This window comes from Acanthisitta chloris, unplaced genomic scaffold (assembly GCF_000695815.1).
Source record: "Acanthisitta chloris isolate BGI_N310 unplaced genomic scaffold, ASM69581v1 scaffold3299, whole genome shotgun sequence".
NCBI lineage: Eukaryota > Metazoa > Chordata > Aves > Passeriformes > Acanthisittidae > Acanthisitta > Acanthisitta chloris.
In genome coordinates, this window is record NW_008692994.1 from 134911 (window position 1) to 147280 (window position 12370).

The 12370-nt window shown below is 40.4% G+C and overlaps 1 protein-coding gene across 1 annotated transcript in view; it reads right to left on the reverse strand.

Moving 5' to 3' along the window:
- KIF13B (kinesin family member 13B) overlaps positions 1–12370 on the reverse strand; it is a gene marked incomplete at its 5' end in the record, with an annotated part of 117502 nt that overhangs the window by 9208 nt on the left and 95924 nt on the right. The window contains 2 exons of the mRNA XM_009082894.1: positions 6326–6459; positions 6716–6833. Coding sequence (XP_009081142.1) covers positions 6326–6459; positions 6716–6833 — 252 coding nt within the window. The remainder of the gene's footprint in view (positions 1–6325; positions 6460–6715; positions 6834–12370) is intronic.

Genomic DNA, 12370 nt, shown 5'->3' on the forward strand with positions numbered 1-12370 from the left:
TTGCCCAGAGCAGCTGTGGCTGCTCCATCCCTGGGAGTGTCCCAGGCCAGGTTGGATGGGGCTTGGAGCAGCCTGGGCTGGTGGGGAAGGTGTTGGAACTGGATCACCTTAAAGGTCCTTTCCAACCCAAACCCTTCTGTGATTCCATGATGACTCTATGAATCCTTGATTTCTAAGAATCTGTGTCTTCTGTCAGATGAGAGGTCACTTTGCACATGGTTTGAGCTGACCAAAAGAGAGACCAATCTGGTATGTCAGTGAGCTTGAACAGGAAAAGCCATTGTGTATCTGATACATTTGGTATTTCTGTGTCATTAAACATTTTGTAAAATACTTCTGGCAGTGGTGACTGAAGACTTCAGTACAAAGCCTTTGATTTCATGTCACCTGATGAACATCCTTCATTGTTAACACCCACTATGCAGAAAGTTCAGTGGCAGTTAACAGAACAGATCAGGCCAGTACATCCAAGAATTATCCTCCAATTTCCAGAAATGGTTTAGCCAATGTCAGAGCTGATGCAATCCTCAAAGGGCATTATCCAAAACCTCCACTGCTCTTCCCTAAGCTTTCCCATCCACAGACAGGACAGACTGAGCCCAAGGACACTCACACTGACAGTATTATGTTCATGTCACCATTTAACAGCAGCTATTGGAAACTTCTGCAGCAGGGCATAACAGTTGCTTCATTAAATGGAGATTTAAATCAGTTTTGAGCACTTGGGATAAAATCCTTTCACAAGACATACACAGAAATGCAGGAACAATTCCAAATCCCCTAGTCCATAGCCAGAAAAAATCGAATCAATTTCAAAAAGGTTCCCCCAACAATATTCTTCTCTAAAATGATTTTAAAATTGAGGACAAAGCCATTAATCACTCAAATATAAAATCTCCTGCATTCCAGAAGGAGATCTGAAACCCAGTATAAGTTAGCTTGTTGGGGATTTTTGTGTTTGTTCCTTTTCTTCCCTAATGATTTGTGCATTTAAGTATTAACCCAACCAAACCCCTCTTATTCCACCTTCCATGTGTGGAACAGTTCAGCCTGTACTAAGACTTCAGAATTCCCCATTTCTAGTACACTTTATGCAAAATTAACTGTACCATTTTCCATGCAGCTAAATTACTTCATTCCTAGGTCCAGGCAGATTAAAATGGTAATTCATAACCATTTTTAAGTTAGTTCATAAAGAAGTTCGAGTGATTTGAAACTTTCAAAGAGAGTTTTCCACACTCATATTCTCATTAAAAACTATTTGTATGAGGATGATAGCAAAAACCGAACTCAGAAAGAAATCAAAACACTAACAACTGAGTCACAAGGAGACACATATGAGCTCAGCTGGCCACAGAGGATTTGTTGAGCTCTGCTGATTATAGCACCCAAATGATTTTTTATTTGAAACTCTGAAAAAAAGCTTTCAAGATGTTAAAGAAGGTTCTCCAAGGCCACATTATTTACATTTGATTAAGGAATGTCAGTTCTAGCAATTATACTCTGCACCATGCCCAGCCATGAAACTGTTATTTTTTCATGCACTGCCAGAAAAGGGCCTTTGTCTCGTTAGAAAGCTTTTCATTAACTGCATTTCATTAGTTTTTAAGATTAATTACTATGTCTGCACCAGAAGGTGAAAGAGAAAAACTGACAGTGCCCTCTCCATGTGTCTATACCACATTTCTACACCATGAAACCAAAATGAGTGACATTAGCACATGGAAATTCAAAGAGTTTATTATTATTTCTTTAAATGTAGCTGTGACTCAAGATCTCTCATTTAAGCCACATGCTATCAAAAAGACATTTGAGCAACCACCAAGGTTCTCAAGTATGAAGGTGACCAAAATCCACTTACCAAATTGGTCAGAGGAATTTGCTTCTGCCACAGCAATGTCAAAACCCAGAAACAGAAATTTAATATATACATTTGTAATGTCAGCACCCAATGATGCCCTAAAATGTAATTACATGGACAGTTCCTGGAGATCCATGGGGTCATAAAGGAAAGAACAGGAATTCTGCTTGCTGTATGCTAGGAAAGCCTCAGCATGTTAATAAAAAAGAGAAGCTTCAGTTCCTACATAAGATGATTAAGCACAGAGAGAAGAAAGTCTGATTCTCCATCCACCTGCATATTTTACACAAGTATTTTAAACTTTTCCCCATCAGCAATAAGGGTCAGAAGACTTTAAATCTTGCACTCTGTGGTACTAAACTTGTTAAAGAACAGGCTAAGGAAAGAAAAAGCAATTCCAGCTACCGGAAAAGGTTTGAATTGTTGGCTTTTTTTTTATTTACAGACTAATGGTAATTAATTTAAAGGCATCAGATAACGGAGAAAATAGGCATTTTCTAACTTTAAAGTATATAAACAGCTTCATCAGAAACCAATCTTTTAGGTACATAAACAGCTTCATCGGAAGCCGTTCTGCTAGTTACATAAAGAATCCTATTATGCCAAATTAATTCAATCTAACTAATTAGAGAGCAGGAAGTTCTTTCAATTATTTTATGTGCTGTCTGAGAAACACACTTGAATACGAGAGCAGATTTCATTAATTGCGGTTCATTATTCTCCAGATTAGTTACTAAACTTTGCTTCAGAAGGTCAAAGACAGCAATTTTGTTCACTGCCACCACCTTGACTGGAATGTCTCTGCATTTTCTGAAGCTCAAGCAACCATTATAAACAAAAACAGCACCAGGAAAGATCATTTTGTTACGGTAACTTTTGTATGTGCTCACCCACTCTAACGTTGCTGCTGAAATAATCAAAAGGGATATTTCCATGACTGATCAGAACTCCATCTCCTGTTAGCTCACACAGAATCAGAGATTTGGTACCACATCCACTGCTGCTTGGCGATGACGGACTTAACTTCAGTTATAAACTTCAGTTATAAACTGCAAAGGTTAAATCCTGCTCCCTTGGAAATGATGCTCAGAAGCACCAAAATCAACTTAGCCGTAAGATGCTGCTTACAAGGAGCAACAAAACACATCTGGTGCTTTCAGCTGAGATGTATTTAAGAATAGTAACTATATATGGTAATTTAACTGTAACATCTTGGAGATTTAATACAACAGCTGGGGCAGCTGCTTCAAGATGGTTCCCCAGCATTCCTCCAGAACAGGTTTTAACGACATGAGATAATTAAGTACACTCAAATAATGTACCAGACATCCACTGAAAAGGGAGCTTGACAAGAACTTTGGACATTCTCTTTCACTGTAGCTGTCTGATGAACCAGGAGAAAGTAATAAATGGATCCACTTAGCTTTTTGGTATTTATGTTCAACAACTTGTTGTTACATACCAGCTCATTTGCTTTTAGCCAGGAAAGGATGATTTAGATCTTTCCATTTGCTTTGTCATTTCTATTCCTGAACTTAGCTCTCCCCATTTATTGTTTACAGCAACAAAACTCCATCAGTTCCCAGTAAGGGGTCAGATTACTTTGCAATTAAAGCTGAAAAGTCCTTTTGGCTTGGCCTCTCCCTATTACTCCTGTAGTTTACCACCCACCTACTCCCACCTTACACACTCATTTATGTCCCCCATCACTGGGTATTGAAATATCACTCTTCCACGGAGCTAAGAGATGCACTGTTCTGTATTCTTGGAGACCCAGAAAGATCATTTCTGTGTCCTCTCCATGGCAGTTTACTAGAGTTCTGCAGGAATTCCTGGCTGGCTGCCTCGCTCTGGCAGGTAAGCGATAAGGTGTTGATGCTGACTGCCATGCAGTGACCCCCACAGCACCCCATCCTCCCCCGTGTACAACAGCCATTCATCACCTCCTCCAGCTCAATTCTTCAGGCCACATTTGCATCCTCAGGCCATTAGAAAGAAGCAAGAAAGATTATGTGATGGGATATCTATGCTCTTCAAGCCAGCCTTGCTGCAACAGCACATATTTATTTTTGGGCTGCACAGAAGAAGCTGCAGCTAATTCTGCAGCAGTTCCTTCAAGTTTTGCTCTCTCTGTGAAGCTTTCCTTAGGCTGGATATTTAGAAAAGCTTCTTCTCCCAGAGAGAGGGTGGCTGGGCACTGGAACAGCTCCCCAGGGCAGTGATCATAGCACAAATCTGACAGAGCTCAAGGAGTGTCTGGACAATGCTCTCAGGCACAGGGTGGGATTCTGGGGGCTGCGCAGTGCCAAGAGTTGGACTGGATGACCCCTGTGGGTCCCTTCCAACTCAGGATATTCTCTGATTCACTGGGATTGCTAACAGCAGTGAAGAAGCCCCATTTCCTTGCTGACAGAGCTGCAAAGAATATGTAGAACCCTCTCAAACCAGTGAGATGTATTTCACAGAATCACAGAATATTCAGGGTTGGAAGGGACCCACAAGGATCATCCAGTCCAACTCACAGGACATCCCCAAGATTCTTACCATGTGCCTGAGAGAATTGTGCAAACACTTCTGGAACTCTGGCAGACTTGGGGCCATGACCACTGCCCTGGGCAGAATTTGTAACACAACTGACTGTATTATAAAAAGTTCTATTCTAAAACTAAAAGTAGTGAATAATTTAACATTTCATTACATACAGATCCAGTGGTCATGGAAAAACATGGGCTGCTCTCCAGTGCAACCAAGCATTAAAGTATCAAACAATCCTTTATCTATAAGCTTTTATATTTTTTACAAAACAAAGCATTAATAGCATTTTCCCTCCTATTAAAAATTGCTGAGATCCTGATCTGACTTTCCATAGCAATCCAAAACACAAATTAAAATCTCTTCAAAGAGATGTCTCTGTAGTTTAAAACCTGACTTCTAGACAAATAACACACGACTGATCTTGAACAGTAGGAAGGAGTGGGAACAGGTGGTTAGACTAGAGGCAGGAAATTAGGCCTCGTTTCTCATCTCATCTCTCATTGATTCAGTAAGAATTCAAGAAGGTGTGAAAGGCTCTCACTGCAATTGCAAAGAGCACCTATTTGCATCTTTTGATACCCAAATACCTTTAAAGAAAGCCACTGTCTTCATTTTAATGCTCTACACTTCATAGATTAGTAAGTTTATAGGATTCCAGTTTCAACACTAAGCAAAAGGCAACGTGAAAATGTAAAGCAGCAAATTAGATACGAAATGGGAGTAAAAATTTCTCCTTTTATTACTTTGTACAGAATAAATTCCTGAACTCAAAATATTTATGATCTGCCCTATTCTTGTTTGTGCTATGTGTGTCCTAAGTCACTTTAAAAGATATTTAAGTGTCAGCGTATTTATTTTGGCTCTATTTAATATTTTACTGTACTTCTATGATGCCAAACAACTTCCTGCAGCCCTGGGACATTCTTGTAACAGCAAGTTTAGTTGTAGCAAACCAAAGAACAGAATGTCTGAATCCAACCACAAAAAGGAGTTGTTTGGGGATTTCAGGGTCTGTTTTGCTCTATTTTGGGACAGATATTCTTTAAAACATTTGTCTGCATGGCAAGGGGTGAGGAAAGGTCTGAGTTAACAAGTTATGAGCTTCCAGAACTCCAGACAAGTGAAGAAGATGACAGCAGAGTTAGCTGGATGGGTAAAGCAGGGACAGAATGGACTCCCAAACACTTTAAATGAGATCCGACTCCAGACTGATCTTCACAACAGTTTGTTAAACCTTCCAGACTCACCCTATAGAGAATTACATCATTATAAATAAACTACAGCCTTGCAAATAAAGGGGATAATAATATTTATGACAGCATTCTCTATTTCATCTGGGTTTTTTTAAAGAAAGAAGTCTTGTTTTAGTCTGTTTGACAATGCATTGAATACCACTCACAGCACAGAAACCACATCTGGAGCAAGTGGAGTTTTGCAGCACAACATCCAGGAAAAAAAAAAGGAAACCATATGCTTCCCTGACATGTGGAATAGATGAGAATGAACAAAAGCAACTGCCCAAAGCACATAGCAGAGGATGGTAAAAGGTGACAGAAGCTGGGGTGAAGGGTGGGAGGGAATGGTCTATGAAATAACGAATGAAAAATAGAATTACATTTTCCTCCTGGCAATACACAAACAACACTAAGTGCACTTCATAAATTTTACTATTGTTGCTGCAAGTGGGAGTCCCATAAATCATGCTGGTAGTGGACTTGGCACTAGCAAAAAGCCAAGTGGGCTGAGTGTATCAATAAGTTCAAACAGCTCCACTATCTCTGGACAGAGCAGAGGGGAAATGCATCACAAAGCTCTGCTATGACTAAAAGCCTGGTTTGCTCTACAACAACATATAAAATAGCACTTTGCCAGCCAGTCCAACAGCACTCACCAATATTGCTGCATAGCCTGTGTGATTTAATGCTTTACCTGCTGTGCAAGGGGAGAGGTCTGCCTGCCCTTTTTCTCATCTCTTACAGGAAAGAGAGACTTCAGCAGCTTTGGCATCTGAGGCACGAAGGACTTGACAGGATTCAGGTAGGAAGCAGCCAGACTACCAATACCTGTTGGGGAAAAAGAAAAAAAAATTAGAATAATTATGTTTTGGGGAAAGGAAAAAACCCCACACCAACACAACCCCCCCTAAAGTAGCTATAAAACTGCTATCCTTTTAGTCTAAGATGACATCTTCCAGTTGCCAAATAATAAGCCAAGGGAAATCACTCTCTGAGAGCAGCTCAGCTTCAGCTGACATTCAATAGCTACAGTAACTTCATTTCACTTTTAGAAAAGTCCTCTTAGCTGTAGGAAAGCCCTTACCTGGATCAGGAGAGTGGTTTTGCTGCCCAGAGCCTGGCAGGCTCGTACGAGATGGACTAATGCCTCTACTAGAATTTGTGGCACCTTGGGATACATCTTGCTGACTCTCCCATCGACCCTAGAGATCAAAAAAAATTGTATTTTCAAAGTTATCACCCCAGCAAGAGCACAGCAATCCTGACACACCATGCCAGCCTGCACAGCTCCTTTGCAAAGCTCAGAATGCCAGAGCTGAGGAAAAAACCCTTCCCAGGAAGCACTTTTAGTTGGAAGACCCTGCAAAGATGAGCACCCTCAGCATAAAGGCACAGAAGAATTTAACTTACAGACCTCAAAGCTATAATATTTCACTCATTTGTGCAGCTGTGCTCTGGAAGTGGAATACGTTACAACCAGGTGAAAATAATGTAGTATTGTCTGCCCCAAATTCCTGAATATTTCGTGTGTCTACCTATGAATGGAGTCTGGATGTAGTGTCAGAGTGGAGAGGTGAGGACAGACAGAGCTCTGAACAAGAAAAGCAACAGGATCTTAGACCTAAAGTCTGAATGTTAGTGCCTGGAGTCAGAGAATGGATGAAGTGACCAGAGAAAGATGAAGCAACTGCAGAACAGCAAGTTTTCTAACAGTCTGGAAAAGAAAGAGATGGAAAATACAGGGACAAGCTGTGGATACCAGGAGCCAAGAAAAAGACCAAGACAAGACAGGTTAGAGTTTTGACATGGTTAGTGAAGTTGAAACATGATTTCAGACCTAGACGAGACTCCTCAGAGTAGATGAGGTAGGGAGAAACAGCCTGAGAAAGCAGTAAGTCATCTGCTTTCCCAAGGTCCCAGGATCCTGTAGCTGGGTTTTCCCATGGATCCCAAGGGAGGTACACACCATTCTGCATACAGGGGGTGATTTCTCTCGATTTTACAAAGGTTCACTGTGGTTTTGCAACTTCCATCTCATCCTTACAGTCAGAAACTGGCTCAATGACAAAGACTCTTGGCTAACAGAGAGAATCCCAAACCAGTGTTTCACACCAGCATAGAAGTTTCAAGAATCTATGCAGCCAAATCCACTTTTTCCTAACTCTGTCATCTTAATAGATAAAATCATTTACAGATTTGTCTGCAATGATTACACCAAGTGACTGGCCAGAATGTGTCTCTGCTGGAAGTTTCATGTGGATACAAGGCAGGATATTGCCTCACCAACCTGAGCACTACATTAGGTGTGCAGAGCTGAAAGGCAAGCAGCAAAATCCATGTGGGTCTCCTGCAAATTTCTCATGAAAGCACACATGCAATGCCTGCCAGAGGTTCCTTCACACTGCTATAGAGTAGCCTCTAATAAAGGTGCATGTTGCTAATTTACTTAATTTATAGGAGACCTTAAGGCAATTCAATATCCACTAACGAGTCTATGGGTCAAAAGAATCCAGTCTCAAGTGCTACAAGAAGTTTGTGTCTTGTGGAAAAGTGTTGTGCTGTTCAGGTGGCAGAGTGCCCTCAGGATGATAAGCATGCAAAGTTTCACCTTGCCAGAAACAGGTTGCAAGGACAGGATGGTGCAAACTGGTACAAACTGAAGTTTGATCCCATTTTTGGTAAAGAGTTATGCTCTGGCTGGTACAACATCTGTACTTGTCTGATTGTATCTGAATCTTGCTTGTTTTTTAAAAGACATAACAGAAATACTCTCACAGTGAGATGACACAGGGAACATACTAGAAAGGAGTCAGAAGGGACGGATGGACCTGCTGCATCACAGACCATAAGTTTAATGTATTTTTCCTGGAGGAAGAGGGGGGAAGTGTGCCTTTTCAAGCAACTTCACACTGTTGGATGCAAGGAACTAATGCGACCTTGAAAGCAAAAATGACAGGCAGCTAAACTCATCTTAACTGTAACTTGAAGTCATGAATGTTTCACAAATAATAAATAAGCCAGGAGAGGAGGAATGGATTTCTACAATGGGTTGAAGGTCACAGTGAGCAGCCCAGGGCAAAAATCGTTTCCATTTGGATCTATAAGTTAGTCTCATCAAAGGTCTCCTGCTTTGAATAGCAAGTAACTTGCACTTTGGCAGAGCAGCACCTGTCTCCAGACCTCTGCTAGCTCCTATCTATCCTGTCAGATGTAGAGACAAGGGCTCTGTGAAGTAGCCATGAAGTAACATTTGGGATAACTAAAGGCTAATGGATGTCTGAGTTCAGCCATGCTGAATGTCAGACAGAACCCAGGCTGGACCAGCAGTGATACACCAGAGCTTTGTTTAGTCTTGTATTTTTGAGGGCTTTGGTGTTTAAGCCCTTCTTGAAAGCATCCTGCTTTATCAGCATGGATGATAGAGCTGTTCTACCCATACATTAAAGCTCCAACTTAAACACTCACTTCAACCTGCAACTCATTTATGTCTTATACACATCAAAGGTCTGGAAAATTCTTTCCACAAAATCCTTCTATCAAAGTCTTTCCTATTGGCCTCTCCAGAAACTCTTATTTAGGCTTTTGCAGTCTTGTGTTTCTACCAGTGCAGGTTTCTTCCTGGTGGCCTTACCACATGCAGTCTTGTCTTCCTTATATCCATTCAAAACTGGATACTGTTCAGAGAGTGCTTTTCTTACCCTGACATTCTGACCATTTCATGTGCAGACGCTGAAAACCAGCCTGGAAACAGCCCACAATTTCACACTATGCTTAATCTGTCTTCTTCTCTGGGATGTGAAATAAGTCTCCTCCTCTGGCTCCCACTGATGGGTCAGTTTGCAAGAGAAGAGTTGAAACATGAGAAAATCATTCATACTCTGTGCAGACGAGGAAAATATCTCAGCATAATTCAGGATTTTCTGGATGCAACAGCTCAGTTTGTGTGAAGTCATCACAAGACTGAAACAATCCTGAAATACTGTTTGGTTTTGTTGCCTTCTGGTCTGTTCTACCATCAGCCTGGCACTGTAGGCACTGGGTTAAGAAACAGAACTATGGAAGAGTGGAAAGGATCTGAAGGCTTCGTTTTTGGAGGACATAGAAAAAGCTTGATTAGCGTTCCTTTGGGATCTTAAGATAATGATCCACTTAAAGACAGATGAATAAATGTGACATGTCTTAATTTTCTATCTATAGGCCAAGTCCAAGTGCTTCTGGAGACCATAGAGACACATGAAACAAAGCATATTACAAATACTAAGAATAGTAGAGCTCAATGCAGGTAAGGAGCAACTGCATCATTTTCTGAATCATGATTTGTTGAGTCAGAAGTGCCCTTCACTGACTGTTCCAAGAAAAATGATTTCAGGCAAGTATCTTGACTTTCTACCCCTGTTTGGGGAATGATGAAAAAAAATGAAGTAGGTAAGAATCAGTAAAACACTTTCAGAATATTCATCCTGTACAGAGAGAGTGGCAATGTTTAGTGACTTTTTCCTTAGAAAAAGACTTTTTTCTTAAGTTCTTTTGGAAATTTTGCTTCAGCCTTTATATTACAGATAACTACATTTTCCACATAATTTTCAGTATTTTGCAAGGTTAAATAAAACGAAGATCCTGAGAACAGCTATGAACTTTGAGAAAAGGATTTCTCTAATCATATACTTAAGGCATGTTGGGGTTTTTAATTACACTTGTTTTGGAGAGAGTAGAAAGATTATCATTTTAGCCTGAAGGTCAGACTTGTTAGGGGTAATGTGAGCCTCAACTCTGAGATGCCAACAAACCCTTATAAAGTAGGTAAATCAGGGCAAAAACATGGGCAAAAGCAAATACTGGACACAACTCAAAGGGTCAACTGTTGTGTGAAGAATCTGCAGATGCAAAAGGTAGTTCATGAATGATTGATTTTACTAAGCTGGATTGAAAGACAACCCATCTCAAACTCACCAAAAGAACAAAAAGATAAGAATTATTAACTATATTAGCTCGAGGAAGTCCCCAAGTTTCCCATCTGCACATTATATTGCACCCTGACGATTGCTTTGTACACTCACTAACTGAAATACTTAAAACTTTAAGACTTAGCAATGAGTATTATTTAAGTGCTGTGAATCTCTCCTCTCTCAAGAAGGGTGGTGAGAGAAAGGAAGGAAGCCTGTAATTCATTTGCCCAGAGAAGCCATCACAGAGGTGATTTAAGTGGCTTAAATTAACAAATCAAAAATAGCCACCAGAAGAATGTATGTCCCTTGCTGTGTTTAATGTAAAGCTGGTTACAAAGTGGTTGATTTCTATAAGACCTTCTCGTTCATCTCCTCTGCCTTCCCTTCTTTCACACATCCTCCATGAAAAACCCCAAGGAATCTACTTCAGGTCAGCACTGACATGCACAAAATCTTTAGAGCAAATATGGGTGATCACTACCTAAATCATCTGTAGGCTTTACCTGACAAATCTTTTCTTGAAGTTGACAGACCATTAAAATGCAGCCACTGGGTGAGAGAAATGAATAGTTCTTGTGTTTTATTATTTTAGCAGTTCAGAAAAAGGCTTAAGCAAAGGTGACCATGTAGCACTTAAATACAAGCATACAGCTGGGACAAAAGGCACTTGTTCTCATGAACAGCAAGATTATTCAAATTGAATCTACACAGTATCAATTTGCTGAAAAACCTCTGGTTCCCAGAAAAACCTGAAGGTTAAGTGGCACAAACTTGTCTTACTTGGCTTTTGAGCTACAAAATACTGGACCTTTGGGAAATGACTGTTCAAGACAGAACAGCTCTTATGCAAGGGTGTTTTAAGAACAACTCATGAAATTTTTCATCAGTATGTGATTCAGTCTGAAGAAGATCTGTGAAACAAGTTAGAGGTGCCTTCCATTCTTTGTGCACATGATTCATCCAGGTAAGTCAACTCAAATTTTTAATTCAGTTTCCAACTACATTTAATTAAATTAAATTTCCAACACAAGCACCCTTGAACATAAAAAATCATCTCTGTATCTTATATCACTACTAAGACACTCAATACTGCATCACCTGATGTGCTGATGTGCAAGAAGAAATCAAATTCTCTCCTGTAACCATCTCTGTAGTGATAACAGGAGTAAAAATTGGCTTTTTCTTGTTTAAGCCAGTAGATAGAACTTAGAGGTGAGACCACATGCACTCCTGTTAGCCTAATATGAAAAGTCCAGACTGTCTTCTAAAGTAAATTTAGAAGGCTTCTCCCTGCCTTCTCAGTCAGTTAGGGAGCTTAATCTTATGAGTTATTATTAAAAATTCCCAGTGGTGACTTACATATTTCCCATGAATGCACATCTCAGTGTGAGAGTCATCCTGCTCTTTGGCAGCTCTCTGCAGTGTCAGCACACAGAGATATTCTTTGATGCTTCTTCAGACCATTCCAAACCCACACCTCTGCTCCAGTCCTGGAGAAGGGCTTTGCCAGCCCTCCAGGGAGGTGTGACAACCCATTCTGGTGGAAATAAAGACTTAATTATGGCTGCAAGATGAAGCCAGGCCTAATTCTGGAAACTCTGATCTGCCTGTTTTAGTTGCACCTTTACTTCTTATTCTAACTTGTTTAATATTCTTATTTATAGTGCAGTGAGTCCTGGCTCAGAGTGCTGGAGAATGAACAGCATCCAGATTCCTAACTTCACCAGTATAATTGGTGCTTGACAAGGAGGAATGAGGCTCAAGAGCCCTTTCCACAAAGCTAAAAATCCATG